This window comes from Xenopus laevis, chromosome 1S, assembly GCF_017654675.1.
Source record: "Xenopus laevis strain J_2021 chromosome 1S, Xenopus_laevis_v10.1, whole genome shotgun sequence".
NCBI classification, from domain to species: Eukaryota; Metazoa; Chordata; class Amphibia; order Anura; family Pipidae; genus Xenopus; species Xenopus laevis.
The window spans coordinates 84,045,430-84,064,260 of record NC_054372.1 but is presented as its reverse complement, the minus strand read 5'-3'; the positions used below and the strand labels follow the sequence as shown (position 1 = coordinate 84,064,260).

Genomic DNA, 18,831 nt, shown 5'->3' with positions numbered 1-18,831 from the left:
AAACTAGATGGCACTTGCTGAATACGCTTATTGAACAACATCAACTGAATCTTGTCATGACTTAAGAAGTAAAATTTGGAACATCTGTTAAATTTTCATAATACAATTGTGGCTGCTTAAACATATATTAGCTCCTCCCTTCTTCTGCTTTTCTTGTACCCAGTAGTGTATTGGGTGGCATGGGTGGTGATGATGACAGATTTTTTTTTTTACATCACTTACCATAAGTTCTATTTACAGGTCACTTTTCTTGGCAAAATTTTATGAATGCTTAATCCTTTACCTGCTGAGTACATAGGTACTATGTGTGGGCTGAAGTACCTACGTGCTTTGCATAAAAGAGTTTCCGTGCTGCAGTAGTGGCTTTTACCACCATGCACAGAGTCAGATGGGCCCCCAAACCCTAAGCAACGGGCCAAGGGGACTTCCATGCAGGTCCTGCGACTCGATCACCTTCTTACCCAATCTCGCAGGATCAGCCACCGACACAGGACCCGACTTCCAGCCCACCCACTCTGCTGCGTAGACTCTGCAATTCTCGGACCCTACAATGTTGCCAAGGACCCTTGATATTTTGAAGTAGAAAGAGATAATAACTCAGTTTGGATTTGTCAGAATGTGTACTTTCTAAAAATATCTGATTTTCAGGGGTCTTATGGCACAATACGCAGTCAATCAGTTCACAGAAGGCGAAATGGCAGCCGAGAAAATTCCTATGCACTATTTTCATTTGTATTGTATATAACAACTTTGGTGAGATAAATGTGGCAAATTGCAATATTTTAGGCGATTTTCAGAAATGCCATAAAAAATGCAGCAGACCCCAGGCATTCATATTTAGGGTGTTTTATCTTGATGCCTACTAGTATGTGGGAGATAAGATGCTGGAAGCTTTGAGGTAATTTTTCAAAAATTTAACAAATTTGTATAAAAAAATTAAGGAAAGAATTGGAACTTGGTAGTTTGGATTACAAACATGTATTTACCTATTTTAGATTCATCTGAATCTGTTTATTCCAAAATTGTGTAGTTTTCTAGGATAAACCTACTGTTAGTGGAATGTTTGGCCTTAAAATCAGAAGTATGCAGTTTTGAAAATTTAAAAAAAAAAAAAGGACACTCTCACCAGGAAGGAGCTCCCAGGGACAGTGGCCATGTTGTGCAGCGTGCATGCACATAATGAGTGTCTGATGTCACAAGCATAATGAGAAAGTTATGGCATTTGCTCATTATGCGCTTGCATGTGCCCCAAAATAGACAGTCCAACCAGGAGCTCCCTCTCCTGGTGCAGGTGTCCTATCGCTGGTGGGGCCAAATGAAAAAAACAAATTTACCACCAACCAGAGTGTGGGCTCTGTTAGCCCACGCCTTTGGTGAGGGAAAATATGTTAGGATAACAGGTGCCCTTCAACAAGTCTGTTCGGCGGTGTGGTGCCAAACAGGCAGATTGGAACACAGCGGGTTTTTTTTTTAACCTTTGTACTACAGGACATTGGAATCTCTGTGTATAAACCTCTGCAAGGTTTAAACATGATAATTCCTGTGCCCTGCAATTTAAAGGTATTTTCACATGCTGACAAAGTGTACTGTTTTTATTTAATTTGCTTGGTAGTTTGCCAACAACCTGCATGACTGATGCCCATCTGTCTCCAGACTCCAGTTTTTCAGCACCACAGAGCAACCCATAGCTCTTTGCAAGTCTGAAACACACCTTTTTAAAAGAATAAGAATTAGAAGCTGATAAAGAATTTGCATTGCTGAAAAACAGATACTGTAATTATCTCTACCATCTGAAACAAACAAAATGGAATTAGGTGTAGCATTATTATTAGAATAAATTGCATCACAGAGCATAGAGTTAATATGCAACGCCTTTAAAACTGGATACCTATCAAATGCAGTTAATGATCTGTAGTAGGTGTAAGTGTGCTCTTGCTGAAATTTCATGATTGTGAACTTAAGTCATGATTACACATTAATCATTCCACTGAATACATTATGCAGAATGGATTTACGCAATATTTGAAAATACTGACAGCCATGACTTTCACTTAATGAGAAATATTTTTACATGTTCTGTAAAGAAACAAGGTATGTATACTCAAATCATTAATTCTCATTTTTTGGTATTACTGGTCATTTAAAGAGATACAGACGTAAACCTAGCAAATCCACGGTCTCTGTATATTCACAATGTTAATTCTAGACTAAAATACATAACTGCACCAATATACATGATGTAACATAGAATATAAAGATTATATATAATATACATATACATAGATATTAAGCAGGAAAAGAAGGTTAACACCTTAGTTGCTACCACATATTTTTGCAGCAAAAGTATTCAAGAGAAACATATTTTGTAAAAAGACAATGAAAAAGTCCTGACCCACTCAATGGGATATAACCCATTAACAACTGTGCTTATGGTCAGGGTTCTTTTTAGAGGCCAAGAATAACCAGTGTTTTAGAATTATCCAAGCCACTTAAAGAACTGAATAGAATCACATTCTGGTTAGACTTAAATATATTGTAAACTACCCGACAACTGTATGTAAGGGGCACTTAGTGTTCACTATAGTAACTGACGTAGTAAATTACTAGTGTTCACTATAGTAACTGAAGTAGTGATTTACTAGAATAGTTTTTAAGCCAGATCTTGAATGACAAATAATGATGGGGTACTAAATGGACGGACAAATATGTACTTTATGGCTGGCGTCCTGAAATAACAGGCCACTAAAGTATAAAACTGAATAAAAAGACATTCTCTTCCAGAGAGATCTTCAAAACAGGAACTAGGTGCTTATAGTTCCTTATAATTTTGGTCCTTAGTGTTAATGTAGTCTATTAAACAAATCCAAGTGGAATTCATTGAGGCAATGGAACCAGGATCTCAACGTAGTTGACTGGAAAAAAACCGGACTGGCCATTAATCATTCCTTCATACCAGTTCTCATCAATCTGATTGGTAAGCGTAATAATATCACCCTCATGGAAACCTAGTTCTCCATCATTCTCAGGTTCAAAGTCATATAGAGATTTACAGCATGGCTGATCCAAGGGAGCTACAAGACAAATAGACAAGAATGTAAACAAACATTTTTGAAAGTTATTTAAAAAACCTAAATCACTTCATTGTTTAGGGTAAGGAAATAAAAGTAGGTGTTTGCGTAAAGGGCATATGTGCAATGCTGGAATAGGCGGAACTCACCTGAACTGCGGTTATTAGTCCTTGCAGGCTTTTCGCTTCGGAAAGATGATGAAGCTGAAGCAAAACAATAAGTGAATGTTACAGCCCAATACATCCCAAAAAACTTAATAAAACAAAGTAACCCTGAAGCATTAATATTACCTGGTACTTTGTTGGACGAGTTGCAGAAGCCACCATTGGATTGTTCATTTTCAGTATATTCATAGCTTTCTCGTGGCTTAGGTTTGAACTCTCGTTTTGGTCTGGAAGAGGACTCTTTCACACGATCCTTCAACTTGTCTGAAAGTTCATCCATTATTTGCACAGCTTGCCTGTGATAGTCTAGCTGTGCTTCCACCAAGGCTGACAATTGGCTAACCTGTTCCACCTTTAGATAAGATAAAGGAGAGGAAGGGAACATTTTTTATACATATGCAATGCTTTTGCTGTGACAAAAATACATAATTTCATAAAATCCACTTCTATGCACTGACAGATAGATTATGTGCCTACCAGTGCTTTGTAAATAAGAAACAATATGCAATGAATCAAGTTTTCTTTGACAAAGAAAGGAACAGTAACACCAAAAAATGAAAGTGTCCTAAATTAATGAAAATATAACGTACTGTTGTGCTGCACTGGTAAAACCGGTGGGTTGGATTAAGAAACTCTACTATAGTTTATATAAACAAGCTGCTGTGTAGGCATGGAGGCAGCAATTCAAAGCTGAAAAAGGAGAAAAGGCGCAGGATACACAGTAGAAACAGATAAGTGCTGTTGCATACAATGGGATTCTTCAGAACGTATCTTATCTACTGTGTTTTATGTGCTTGAATGGCTGCCCCCGTTGCTGCCCAGCAGCTTGTTTATATCAACTATAGTTGTTTTTCTGAAGTAAACACACCAGTTTTGCCAGTGCAGGGCACCAATACATTATATTTGCGTTCCTTTAAAACCCTTTAATTTTTTGGTGTTACTGTTTTTGGTGTTTCAAGTGATATTGACACTAAAAAACTACTTTTTAAAATATGAATGTACATTAAAAGTTACCTATAGGTCATGTTGATCATTTTTTGCTGAGAGGTTTATTTTTGTAAGCAATTGTTAGTTGAAGTTTCTAAACCTGACTGTTTTGCCAACCTAACTGTCCCATCTAAGCATGTCAGTTAGAGTTTCTAATACTAACGGACTCCTGCTGCAAAAATACGGCAGCCCCCTCATACAGGAACATGGGGCATCAGAAAGTTAATGTAAAAGCATTGTGCAAATACTTTATGGCAAAGTTATAAGTAGCTTTCAAAGGCAATATCAGTTGTGCCAGTATCTCTAAGAAAACAAATAAATGCGAACCACATCAGAGCATTGCATTTTACACTTTTTAGGCTTAAACACAACAAACTGTAACAGCATTTCAGGTATTCAGTACAGCTAAAGATGGATGGAAAATAATGATGATGGAGATGCACAAAACGTGAGATTAAAATGAGACATACACCACAATTCTATTGACAGGTGATTGACTCTGCTATGACAAATCACCACCTGAGCAATTATATCCAATATGCCAATTTTGTATTCTCAGATTAGTGCACAGACAGCTGTTTTTATGGTTTTAAACTATGGCATTCACCATGCATGTATCAGGAAATCTGCAATTATGGGCAGAAAACAACACCACAGGACAAAGTAAGAATATGATATGAATTGCAGGCTTAGAAGCAATATTTGTGCTAGTTGTATTATATTTAACATTCCATCTGATGCGGAATCCACTTTTTGCCTCTCTCGTGACATAATATGCAAGATTAATTAAAGTTAAAAGCATTTAGATGCAGCTGGCATACTAACCATTAAAAGGGTTAAAACTGTATTCCTCATAGATCATAGAGTATTACTAAGTTGTGTAATTGCTAGCTGTCAACATGAAATAATGGATCCACTAATGGAAAAGACTATGCTGAATTTATAAAAGAATGCATCTCTGTGCTTGCATTATGAAGTGTTTGTCAGTTTCATCGCAGAAAAGACTCTCTGCTTATGATACAGACATGTTTGTTACAAATTCTTGGCATAGAAAGCAAACAAGTAAGTTATATATATATGTGAGAAAAGAGTGAGGGAAATAGTTAGATGCCTGAATAAAAATCAGCACAATAATTTCCGTATGAGCAAAGACTATCAAAGTTGGGTTTGTTTTAGGGATTAGGAAATTGCGTGAATTTTTGTCACAAAATAAGGAAGTAAAATATGATTTCCCCTTCCCACCCCTAATTTGCATATGCATACTTCTTTTTTTGCATACTCAAATTAGAATTTGGTTCGGTATTCGGCCTAAGGATTCGAGAAAGATTACATTACATTAGAGGACAGGTAAAAGGTAATATTTTTCACACAGAAAAAAACACAAGTCAGTAAGGTTGTGGAATGACCTACCAGCTGATATCATGATACACAGCCTCCTGACCCGAGTTGCTATCTTTATTTTGTTTGCCCTGTCCCTAAAACTTAAGTAATCATTGCCTTCTGCTGGTCTGGAACTGAAACAAGTAAACATCTTTCCATTTCTGTTACAATTGAAGCTCCTGTCCTGGACTGCTTGCACGTACATTAGGAGTCTAATTGCACAACTGCATGTGCAATCAGCCTGTGACAGCAGCTTCTACTGTACCAGCACAGAAAAGACGGTGGCATGTTGCTGTTTTGTACCAGCAGTAAACAAAGGGGTGGTTCACCTTTAAGGTAACTTTTATTATGTTATAGAACCAATTCTAAGTAACTTTTCAATTGGTTTTCATTATTTATTTTTTATAGTTTTATAGTTATTTGCCTTTTTCTTCTGACTCTTTGCAGCTTTCAAATTGGCGTCGCCGACTCCATTCTAAAGAATAAATGCTCTGTAAGGCTACAAATGTATTGTTACTTTTTTATTACTGATCCATCTATTCAGGCCCTCTAATATTCATATTCCAGTCTCTTATTCAAATCAATGCATGGTTGCTAGGGTAATCTTGACTCTAGTTACTAGCTTAGTTTGCAAATTGAAGAACTGCTGAATAAAAGTTTAAATAACTCAAAAACCACAAATAATAAAAATGAAAACAAATTGCAAATTGTCTCAGAATATCACTATCTACATCATACTAAACGTTATCTAAAAGATGAACAACCCCTTTAAGGAATACGTTCCAGGAACCAGGGCAGCCAAACCAAGTTAGCTGCTTGGTTCAGATGTGGTTGCTAAGATTCATTCTGGTTTAAAATGTGGAAGCTAAAATTGTGATACTGTTTAGATCAATTTAGTTTGGAACTGAAAGTACAAAGTAAATTGACATCATAATTTATGGTAAAGTAGCACTATGAAACCCTCATGCATCCCTACCAGTTAACTGAACTCTAGATTTGCCGGAAGTATATGCTGATAACTGGGGATTAAGTTACATACTCCTTTACCTATTGAAACTGTCACTAAAACATGAAATAATTAGTAGTCATGTAAGTGTCAAGCCTGTTGATTTGCTTTATTTGTTTTTGTTTGTTTTGAAAATGCAAAATAAAAACCTTTAAAACAAAAAGCAGCACTAGGAAAAATGTTAACCTCTACTTACATCTGTATCAAGCAAATTAATCATGCTTGTCTCGGCTACTTCTTTTGACTCAGCAAACTTTTCCAAAGCCTGTCTCAGCTCTTCATCTGGTATTTTTCCTTGACGCTTCTTCTTGTAGTCATAATCAAGCCTCCGGCCCTCCAGTTTTTTTAGATGGTGCTAGAATAGACATAATTCTAACATATGAGATTAACAAAACAAATAAATGTTACAAATTACATCTGTACCATACATTCAAAACTTAAAGTTTTACTGACACTAAAAAAAATAATTTTTAAAATATGAATGTACATTAAAAGTAGCCTATAGTGACCTTTTGCTGAGAGGTCTGTGATTGTTAGTTGAAGTTCCTAAACTTGACTGTTTTGCCAACCTGACTGTGCCATCTCAGCCTGTCAGTTAAAGTTTCTAATGCTAACGGACTACTGCTGCACAAATATGGCAGTCCCCCTCATAGGCGATCACAGAGGGTCAGATAGGTAATGTAAAATAATTGGGCAAATACTTTATTGCAAAATTATAAGAAGCATGCAAAGTCAATTTTATGGGAGATGCAAAAAAGGTTACATTTCTGGTGTCAGTATCTCTTTAAGCAGCTGCAAGTACTGATATGGGAAATCATTACTTTTATTACTGATTTACCAGTTCTTGATATACCAGCACTGCAGATGGCTGATCCAAAAACCTCACCTGTATCTCTTTCAAATCTTTGTCACATAGATTCTGTAGGGGATCCAAAAAGTTTTGTTTCACTTCAATATCTAGAGAATCCTTCACTTCTGCCAACCTTTTCATTGACTCCCCAGCATCCAGCAAAGCATCACCTATGTGGCACAGCATATCAGTGTCTACACCAATCTGAGAAAGCTACACAACTTAGAAAAAGCACTATGCAAGTTAAAGGAATAGTCCAGTGTAAAAATAAACACTGGGTAAATAGATACAGTCATATGAAAAAGTTTGGGAACCCCTCAATTCTTTGGAGTTTTGTTTATCATTGGCTGAGTAGCAATGTCCTTTTAATATATAACATGCCTTATGGAAACAGTAGTATTTCAGCAGTGATGTAAATTTTATCGGATTAACAAAAAATATGCAATATGTGTCATAACAAAATTAGACAGGTGCATACAAATGCAAATGTAACCGCCTCTAGACGCCTCCTATAGCCTTTGATAAGTGTCTTGATTCTCCACATTTGATTTAATATCATTCAACTGAATACTGCTTCACTAAAAATCTTTGTTCAGAAAACACCTCAGTACTCAGATGTTCCTAGGAAATGAAAGACATACCTCTGTTACCTTTTTTTGGTGAAAGTGGAGTAAATTATTATGAAGGCTGAGAGGGGTTCTGAAACTTGACTGTAGGTTGTGCATAATAAAAAATGTTTCTAATAGTTATCCAAAAATGTAATCTACAAAGGCTGGATTGAGCGGAACAGAACAGAACCCGACTTACTGCTTTTCAGTTCTCTAACTTCGAGTTAGTCAGTGTTCAGTGAGTTTGCAATTCATCCTCAACATGCAGCTCAGATTCAAAAGCAACAGTTTTGACCCATTTAGCCCTCCTCAAGTCACTGGTTACTGACTGGAAACCAATCAGTGGAAACCAAGAGAGCTGCAAAGAAAGTAGTGTTCTGGCTAGACATCCAGTCACACTAACCTTCATAAATAATTTTTTTGCTAAGTAATTATAATAAAAATGTTTTTTTATTTTGCGCAACCTAGTTATTTACCCAGTTTTTATTTTTATACTGAATAATTCCTTTAAGGTATCAACACTGACACACACCAAAATTTGATTCATCGCCAAGGTCCTTGCCATATTTGATCATAGTCTCTCCTAAAACACCTTCTGGCTGTGGATATCCTGGATTCTTCACCTGCCCACGTATCTTAGACACAGTGTTCAGCATTGACAGCTTAGCTCGGGAGGCTGAAGTTTAAACAGAATACATAATATGACATTACTTTACCTGATATACTTATTGTAGAAGATAACTAAATGTGAAATCATATGGAATTGGCATCTTATATTAAACAACTAAACTATTGAATCTTAACCTTGACAACAGTAATGATTTAATATCAGAATTATAGTTTTTTTTTAGGGTGCTATAGTTTCCTTTCCTGAAATTTAAAGTCATTATCAACCCAATAATTGTTTGTTTTTAACGATACATGATTTTAAGGATTGGATTTGGGCAGGCACTTCAGTTTGGCTGAATTCTACTGAAAAAGGCAGAAACCTGGATTTAGTGCATCCCTACAATAAATAGTGCATCCCTACATCCCTGGATTTAGTGCATTCTGTACAATAAATGGACATATACACTTATAAAAGAGGTTAAAGGGGTTGTTCACCTTCCAAACACTTTTTTCAGTTCAGTTGTTTTTCAGATTGTTTCCCTGAAATAAAGACTTTTTTCAATTACTTTCCATTATTTATTTTTTACTGTTTTTCCAAAATCTAAGTTTAAAGTTGAATATTCCGGTATCTGGTGTTTCAGTCTGGCAGCTCACTAATTCAGGTGCACTTAATTTTAGAAAAGGGTGACACATAGAAAATAGAAAGTAATTGGAAATAGCCATTATTTCTCGTGATCTAACTGAAAACAACTCGTTGTTTGAAGGTGAACAACCCCTTTAAAATTAACCGGCTGAGCGTCACGCACCAGGGCCCGTCCCCCTCTAGGATCGCTACTGGCTATGTGTGCTCCAGACAGCTGTTGTGAAACTAAGCTTAGGGGTTGTCTCAAATCATCAAGCAGAAAGCAAGGTATGTCTGTCATATAAGATGATGCTTAACTCTGAGGCTGTGCTGATGTCTAAGCTGCCTTGTATCAATAATAATTTATAATTCAGCCACAGCCATATATTGTGACATTTATTAGATATTTATTCACAATCTTGTGCATTGGTCTCTAAGATCAGTAACTGAGAGCAACACAGAGTATGTGCAATGAATCAACAGAGAGAAAGATGGGGAACTATTGGGGCATCTTTGAAGGCACATATCTTTACTGCTAAAGGGTTCTGATTGCCCTGGGCTGGTATAGAAGGCCAAAAGATAAGGTACAACATTTCTACCCTTCTTTTGTGCAGCTTTAGTTCTCCTTTAAAAATGACTGAGATTTTCAAAAGTGTAGTAGTGTAATGTCACTGCTTTGCAGGACTAGATGTTGTCACAGTGGCAGCAGGGAAAACACACACAAGACAGAAGGAAATATTTAATATTACTACAACTATTGCTATCGCATGCAAACACAGGCCATGCTGAAAGGCAGTTACCTGGATTTGGTTGCAGATACTCAATTGTCTTAGCAAGAACATCAGCCACAGCTTTAGTTGTCACATCGACTTTCTGCAAAAAATGTAGGCACCAAGATTACTAGTCAAATCAAAAAATACAGATATGAATAAAAGATAATAATAATGCAAGGGAAGATTTATAAATGCATTAGCGATTACTGAGTAAAATAAAATGATCTCAACTACTTTTGAGTTGACAGAAACAGTCATAATATGAAGGCAGCAAGAAAAACAAATAACTATGTTTGAAAGAACAGTGTACCCTGGGCTGTTTATTTTACATACATAAACAGTGAATCCCGTGCACAAGTGCATCTAATCATGAGGAGTGGTTGAGGTCCACCAATACTTATAAACTCGGTTAATATTTTCATAAGCTAGAAGTAACTATATCAGTAGCTAAAAGGGTGGTTTACTTTTGATAATCATCACTTCCTCAGCTCCGAAACTGAATAAAATTGTATTTATTATGTACAGTTTCTTTACACTACTACTACTAGTAGCAGCTACTTGTTGTGGCTACAGAATGCCAAAAAAAAAACCTGCCATAGACAATACTGAAATGCTACTGCTAAAACACACGTAGGGGCAGATTTATCAAGGGTCAAATTTCAAATTAATGGGAGTTTTTTTAAAACTCCTATAAGCTCGAAACTCAACCAATTGAAATTTATTAAAAAATTAGAACTTTCTAAACTCAGGTAAATGACATAGTAACATAGTAAGTTAGATTGAAAAAAAGACACACGTCCATCAAGTTCAAACTTTCAACTCTATTTTAACCTGTCTAACTGCTAGTTAATGCAGAGGAAGGTAAAAAAACCCATCTGATGGCTCTCCAATTTGCCTCACTTCCTTCCTGACTCCAAAATGGCAATCTGGGTCGATGCAGTAAGTCATATCCCTTTATATTAGCTGTACCTTTTCCATTTCTTTAAAGTCTTCATCCAATTTGGTCCCTTCAGCTCCTCCAACTTTTTCACTCACAAGCTGTGAAAGACAAAGATATATGTCAGTTATAGATTCTCATTACACAATAGCATAGAAACCAATGTATAACTTAGCAAAACTAATTAATAAGCAACAGCCCCGTAGCATCATTTACTTTGCCAGATGTAAATACAGTTCTTTGGGTGATGCACCATAAGTGGATGAGAAAAGATTTTTTATATTTCATTTTGAAATCTGACATGGGGCGAGACATATTGTCAGTTTCCCAGCTGCCCCCAGTCATGTGACTTGTGCTCTTATAAACTTCAGTCACTCTTTACTGCAAGCTGAAGTGATATCATCCCACTCCCTTTGCCCCCAGGAGCCTAACAACAGAACAATGGGAAGGTAACCAGATCACAGCTCCCTGACACAAGATAACAGCTGCCTGGTAGAACAGCACTCAATAGTGATATCCAGGTCCCACTGTGACACATTCAATTACATTGAGTAGGAGAAACAACAGCCTGCCAGAAAACCATCCTAAAGTGCTGACTCTTTCTGAAAGCACATGACCAGGCAAAATGACCTGAGATGGCTGCCTTACACATCAATATTACAACTTAAAGAAATACACTTGCTGGTTCAGGAATTAAATTTTATATTGTAGATTGAATTATATGTAGTGTAAACAGTGTTGTTTAGAAATAAAAACTACATCATTTAAAATCATGACAGAATCCCTTTACGTTACCAAAGTCTGGTAAAGAATGGGTGTTACAATTTAAAGCATAAATTGCTGGCAAAGCTTCAAAATATGGAGAAGAAATACTGACCAATTAAATAAAAACATGTCACGTATTTATAAAAGATGGACAATCTGGTAGACTTGGCCGCTAAGTGGCAGATGAGAAATGAAAGGTTATGAATTTCATATATGAAAATATGCAAGCCCCTTTATGGAGAAGGACTTGGGTGTACTAGTGGATAATAAACTTAGATGTAACAAGCAAATGCCAGTCAGTACTAGGAAGGGCTAGCAGGGTTTTGTCCAAGCAAACTGGAGAGGCTGCAGATGAGGATTTGCACCTTCCTTTGCACAATCCTAGTTAGGCAGGTTTCACAAATGAAAAAACGTTGAATTGGATGAACGTGTTACCATTGATTAAAAACCCGTTTCACATTGGCATCCGTTATCTACATTGGCAAAAGATTTATGACCTGTATCACAAAAGGAGTTGATTTCATATCATGTATAATATCATATATAAATCTTTATAATTAAAGGGCACCTATAACATATTGTTTCCACTTCCAGTGGTGCGGGTTACAGAGCTCACACTGGATGGGGGAAACAATAGTATTTTTCTAGAAAAAAGCCCCCTGTCAAGCACATTGAAGTTCCAGTGCAGATGGTCATATTGGGGCACATGGACGAGCATGATGATTCTGTGTCCCAGTTCACTCAGTATGCTCATGTGTATGCCATAGATCGGTCTGCACAGTCCCTGATGCTAAAACACAAAAACATTGTGGGGGGGGGCAGAGCACAAAATACGATTGTTTCTGTCATCTGGAGTACGTGGATCTGTTAATCTGCACCTCTGGTGGGTGAAAAATTTATTTGGTGATCGGTGAGATGCTGTTTACCTTCTAAAAACTTTTTTCAGTTCAGTGGTTTTCAAATTGTTCACCAGAAATGAAGACTTTTTTCATTTGCTTCCCATGTTCTATTTTTTTCTCAAACATCAATTATAAATGCTGCCTTTAATGAAACTCAGGGATTCCGCTAAGCAAGTCCGAAGATAAGAAATGTATCAACAATGTATACAGAGTCCGTGACACCCCCCTCTCCCCAGTTGCTTTAGCATGACACAACAATGGGAAAAATGGAAACATTAAACGTCACTATTTAGTGATGAGTGAATCTGACCAATTTCGCCAAAAATTCATGAAATGGTGACAAATTCACCAAAGTCTATTGGAGACACATTTTTTTGACACACTATAGCAACTGATTTATAATGAGGATACGTAGCTATTTTTTTTTAAGAGCAGAAAGACCCACTGCATAGCTCCAATATATGATTGTAAGGTGATTTGAAAGAATATAGACTGCATAGCCAGTACACAACATCCATGTTGGCATATGTGAAGCATAAGGCTCGCACTCCCAACAATGTACAAGAACCAGCCACAGTAAAAATAATATTTATTTAAAAAAATAAACAGCATCTGATGCATTCTGACAATTTACAGCAACGGTTCTGTAGCTTACAGTTCAAGTCTTACTTTTAAGTACCCATTTAACGTCCCATTTAATTCACAACAAAGTTAAAAATACAATAAAACTTTACTGTAGCAACTGTTAATCCATAAATTAAAAAACATATTTAGGATAGTAAATAAGTGTTAACCCTAAGGGCAGGTGCACACGGGCAGATTGGGGAGATTTAGTTGCCTGGTGACTAATCGCCTCTTCTGCGGGGCAACAATCTCCCCACACTGCCTTCCCCCTGCCATAATAAGAAAATGTCAGCGCAATGGCACTCGCGGCGCTTCGATTTCAATGGTGCATTGGCGCAGGAGATTTTTCATTTTAGCAGGTAAGGCAAGGCGAAGGCAGTTTGCGGAGATTGTTGCCCCGCAGAAGAGGCGATTAGTCACCAGGCAACTAAATGTCCCCGAATCTGCCCGTGTGCCTCTGCCCTAAATCCTTCAGGACAGTTTTACTTGAATGTGTTCTACCTGAATGTGTGCACTTGCAACGATGAGCCTGTCATCAAACACACAGAATGGATTTCTGTGCAGAAATACTAGAGCATGCATTTTTGTACCTGTCATCGTTCACACATTAATGGAAAAGTATAAACCCCAAACAATGTAGGTCTCTAAAAAACATATTGCATAAAACAGCTCATATGTAAAACCCTGCTTAATGTAAATAAACCATTTTCATAATAATGTACGTTTTTAGTAGTATGTGGCACTGGGTAATCATAAATAGAAAATTGTCATTTTAAACAATAAGGGCTGCCCCTCTTGAATCCTAGAATTCCTGGTGCACACAAAAAAATGCATGTTAGGTCACATGAGCCAATTAACAGACATTTCTGTCTTTTGCTTCCACACTTCTTCCTTTTACAGTTAGAACTGTATTATTTCTGGTCAGGTGATCTCGGAGGCAGTACAGAGATCATCATGAAATGGTGGTTCAAGGCAAGAGATGTAAAAGGGCAATATTTACTTAAATATATTTACCAGTTTGGTAAGATTCCTTAATATGCCACTTCATTTGGTATCAACTGTTGCTTAAGTATCCATTTTGGGGGTATAGTTTTCCTTTAATGTAGCAGAAGGTATGGGATCATCTTTACCCCAGTCCAAGTGTGCCATTAGCACAACTGGTCTTCAGGTTCAGACATGTAATTCTACTTGGCAATAGTCAATAAAACCAGTCTAAAACAAAACACTGGAATTGTTCATTAAGTTGTATTTTAACCCCAAAAAACAGAAAATTTAACAGAGATCCATAGGATCAGCAAGTAGCTATACAACTGTATCCTAATCTCTGTGGCTGCCTACAATTATTGTTGGGAGATTATAAAACAATGGTATGTGACACCAGTAAAGAACCCAATGGGCTTTAACTCTAGTGGGCCCCATGACATACGCTGACCCAGAACTGCTCCCTCCAAGTGCACACACACAGCAGAGCTGAAATTGAGGTCAGCATGGAAATGCCTCCTTTTGCGCTTTTTGTGCTGACCTCAGCTTCAGCACTACTGTGAGCACACACAGGCTGATCAGAATTAAATCAATGGAGCAGGGACACCGAGTAGATCTGCTTGTCTCAGCCTATATAAGTTAAAAAGAAGGTAAACAAAGGGGCAATATTTACATCTGAATTGCTCTCTGCAATGCAATGAAAGCTTTATCTAGGCATGAAGTTTGCCTTTTTTAAAGGCTGACCATGCCCAGTACTGTTCCTAATTGTTCTATTTACACTTCACAGGCACAAGTGTGGCACACCTCCTAAAGACAAATAATATTGCATGGGAATACTTCATCTACATGAAACAATTAAGAAGAAAATGACCACCAGACTCCATTTAACATCCTTCCGTGAATAATTTAAAAGCATATGCAAAGCATATGTTTTCTCACAGCCATTTTACATTAATGTAAGTGGGAAGGGAATTATGGACATTTTCCCCAAACAAATGTAGTAGGGAAAATTCTGCAGAGAGCCATGATGAAATGATGCATGTTGTAAATTAGCATGAAGTTTTCTCTTGGTGAAGACTAATTCTTGTGCTCTTCTACGGGCAAAAACACACACTACCTTTCCTCCAAAGCAAAGAGAATTTTCACCAATGCAAAGTTAATTCACTCATACGGGTCTCTTATTAAATTGCCATTATCATGGTGAATGTTTGTTTTTGCGATAATAAACCAACTTTCGCTCATTAGTAAATATGTCCATAACTGTGGGCAACAAAAATTGCTGTGTGCCACATGTTGATGATTCTTGCCCTTATTAATATAAAATGTTTCTAAATTTTTTACCAGTACAGGGCAACAGAACATTATAATTTGATTTGTTACTGTTCCTAAGCAAAACTATTTCATATTTCATTTGAGATGGCCTTTTATTATAGTTTTTCATGTCTAGGTGCCAGGTCGAATGATGGGCGAATCTGACCGGTTTCGCTTGGAACAAAAATGTGAAATGGTGAAAATTTGCCAAAATGCACTGAAGTCTATGGGCATAACACTTTTTTTTGTTGCACACAAATTTTTTCACCCATTGGAGTCTATTGCTATAATTTCGGAGGCAAAATTCGGCCAAAAATATAAATGTATTGAATAAATTTCACCAATTAAAGCAGATTGCTCATTGTAATTCACAGCAAAAGCAGTGATCAGTTTGTCACCCACGACATGTCGCAGCTACAAAACAGAAAACACTCAGCCATAGACAATACTGAGAAATGTCTCTGCTAAAACAATTAAATTGCTTAATCGAAAAAAATCAAATGTGTTTTTGTATTCATTTTTGAGGGATTATGCAATTTGAGGGTTTTAGCAACTGATGGTGATTTTCCCTGGCCTGTTCCTACCCCATCAATGGTCACTGCCAGCATTAGTAAGTGCCAAGGGTAATACCACTCAAGAACAGCAGAAAGAAGTCTATTAGGTCTATGCACCCCAAAAAAATTCTTTGAGGCACAAATAATAAACATGGCAGTAATGAACAGTGATATTCAATGGAAGATTTTCGTTAAACTTAAACGTGGATTCCATAACACATAGTACATCATAAAAAAATATATATATATATTTTTATCCATTAAAGGAGTGGTTCACCTTCAAACAGTAGTTGGTTTTAGATAGAGCACCAGAAATAACTTTTTCCAATGACATTCTATTTTCTAAGTGTGACTGTTTTTCTAATATTGAAGTGTAAAGTGTAATTTTTTACCTTCTGAAGCAGCCCTGGGAGTGGGGGGGGGGGGGGTCGTCGACCTTGTAAACTGTTCTAAATAGATACATTTAGTTGATACATTTGTTCTTTGTCCCTGCTGAGCAGAATCTCTGGGTTTCATTACAGGCAGCTGTTAGAATTGATATAATAGTTGCTAATATACTCCAGAGATGCTGCTGAAAAATGTATCAACTAAATGTTGCAAAATTGTAACAGTTTAGAGTCTGTACCTGAATTACTGAGCTGCCAGACTAAAACACCAGAGACGGACATTCAACTTTAAACTTAGATTTTGGAAAAACAGTAAAAAATAAATGGAAAGTAATTGAAAAAAGTCTTTATTTCTGGGGAACAATCTAAAAAAAATTGGATTGGAAAAAGTGTTTGGAAGATGAACAGCCCCTTTAAGGATTACATTTATCCAATCCCTGCAACTATTTCTAGCCATCCATAGTTATTTTATATAAGCTATACTTGTTTTCATTCTTTAGATGTATTGAGAACTATATATGACATACCACTGTTAGGATCCATTGAACAGAAAGTGTGGGGTTTTCCAGATAATGGATCTTTTTGGATCTACTTACTTTAAGTGTACTAAAAATAATTTAAACATTAAATAAACCTCTTGGCATAGTTTTACTCCAATAAGGATTTATGATTTCTTAGTGGGGATCATTGGTCATCAGCTTGTGTTTCCAGCATTATTTTAGAGTGAAGCAGCACAGCTTTCCCTGTAAACAAGTCACACACAACGCCTGGCCCACTATTTGCCATAAAAAAAATACCAATGCACAGGATGAACAAGATATTTGTTAATCTGGTTTGAAAGTCCAGTAAAGACAATATCAGGTCATGGATGCTGTCCTTCAATGACAGGACTGTACAGGCCTCCACTGAAATTCAACCTTAGGCCTGGGGGGCTTACAAAGGGATTTGGCCCATGAACATCTTAGTGCATGCAGACAAAGTTAAACATGGATATAAGATAGGCACTATATAGATATATAATATTTTATATTTCGTCAGTGGTTTTAAGGTTGAAATGTAATTTAATTGCGAATGAAAGCAGTATTTGTCCCTTTTAGCACTGCTGGTTCTTACTCAAACAACAGAGCTAGTCAGCTCTCTGCCAGGTTTATTGATTAGGCACCTTTTACTACAGAAACCCTGGTGAAGAATACTAAAGGCAAAAACAGTTCTGACAAACTCTTTCCCCATCATAACATGTTCCTGAAGTTTGTTTCCTAAGCTTTTGACTGAATTGCCTCGCTATATACTGTTACTTATTTGCATGCACAGTCAATTCTCCGCCTCTTTCCACACGATACACATACCATTTTCACAGGTCCGAAAAGTTGTGTAAACAATTTTAGAAAAGCGAAGTACATTCTCGGGCAAAGCGAAAGTGATTCTATGGTGCGAAGTTTACGTCTTAATGCTACACCTCCCGGAGCCCGCAAGCAACACAAAGAATGCAGAGACAGCTGCAGTCCCCTAGGGACAGAGTTGAATACTTCTGAAGTGATATTACTTAGTTACGACATCTGCTTTTAAAACACATGTTAAGCTCACCTGACTTGCTTTATAAAACTGCTTTTTAAGCCCGGCTACAGACATTGCTGCGATACACTATTTCTGCGAGAGTACTAGAATCACGGAAAGAACTCAAAAGCCTCTCCCCAGGCTCCTTACTCAGGATATTACATGGCAACCGCTTACTTCCGGTATAAGTCAGGAAACAGGGGAGGAGACCAGAGACACAATCTGCAAGTGTTGTGTGTTCTACTATGAACATAAATTGAGAACAACAGATCGTTATTTTTCATTTTGGGGGCACCTATTCAATCTACATAAATATGTTGTTTGTTATTTTGAACGTATTATTTATTGCTTTCAATTTATTGCATTCAAATAAATATATATTGTGTTTTATGTAAACAACAAATGGCATGTATGTAACCGTTTTACCTAATTTAATGGCAGATTTAATGTCACTGTGAATAAAAAAAATTGCAGAGAATCATAATTACTTATAGTAAGTTATTTTGTCTTTTTTTATGTATTTATTGATTTTCCATTAACGAAAATAAAAGAATGAGGACATTAAAGGTTGCATAGAGTAATATGTAGTAATTGTTTGTGTTTGGTTGAAATAGTATCATTAAAGTGGACATAGTAAGGCAGTTTCACCAAGTACACTTGGTTCATATATTAAAAACATCTTAGTTTACCTGATAAATAACATCTAGTGATAGATAGTATAGAATTTATATGTAACTTACACAACTTTTGCAT

General features: G+C 36.7%; 1 protein-coding gene across 2 annotated transcripts; it reads right to left on the bottom strand.

The window, feature by feature from the left end:
• Positions 1 to 1,810: 1,810 nt before the first annotated feature.
• On the bottom strand, positions 1,811 to 18,284 carry LOC108706809 (endophilin-A2). 2 transcript variants are annotated; one of them, XM_018243535.2, is made up of 9 exons: positions 18,109 to 18,284; positions 11,037 to 11,105; positions 10,095 to 10,167; positions 8,596 to 8,739; positions 7,492 to 7,625; positions 6,802 to 6,960; positions 3,359 to 3,584; positions 3,218 to 3,271; positions 1,811 to 3,071 (listed from the first exon to the last, which is right to left on the bottom strand). In XM_018243535.2, exons 1-9 carry the CDS (start codon positions 18,151 to 18,153, stop codon positions 2,875 to 2,877), a joined length of 1,101 nt encoding a protein of 366 aa, XP_018099024.1. In that variant the 5' UTR covers positions 18,154 to 18,284; the 3' UTR covers positions 1,811 to 2,874. The 2 variants fall into 2 exon arrangements, with proteins under 2 accessions (XP_018099024.1, XP_018099023.1); XM_018243534.2 differs by lacking the exon at positions 18,109 to 18,284 and adding an exon at positions 17,871 to 18,027.
• Between the last annotated feature and the right edge of the window lie 547 nt (positions 18,285 to 18,831).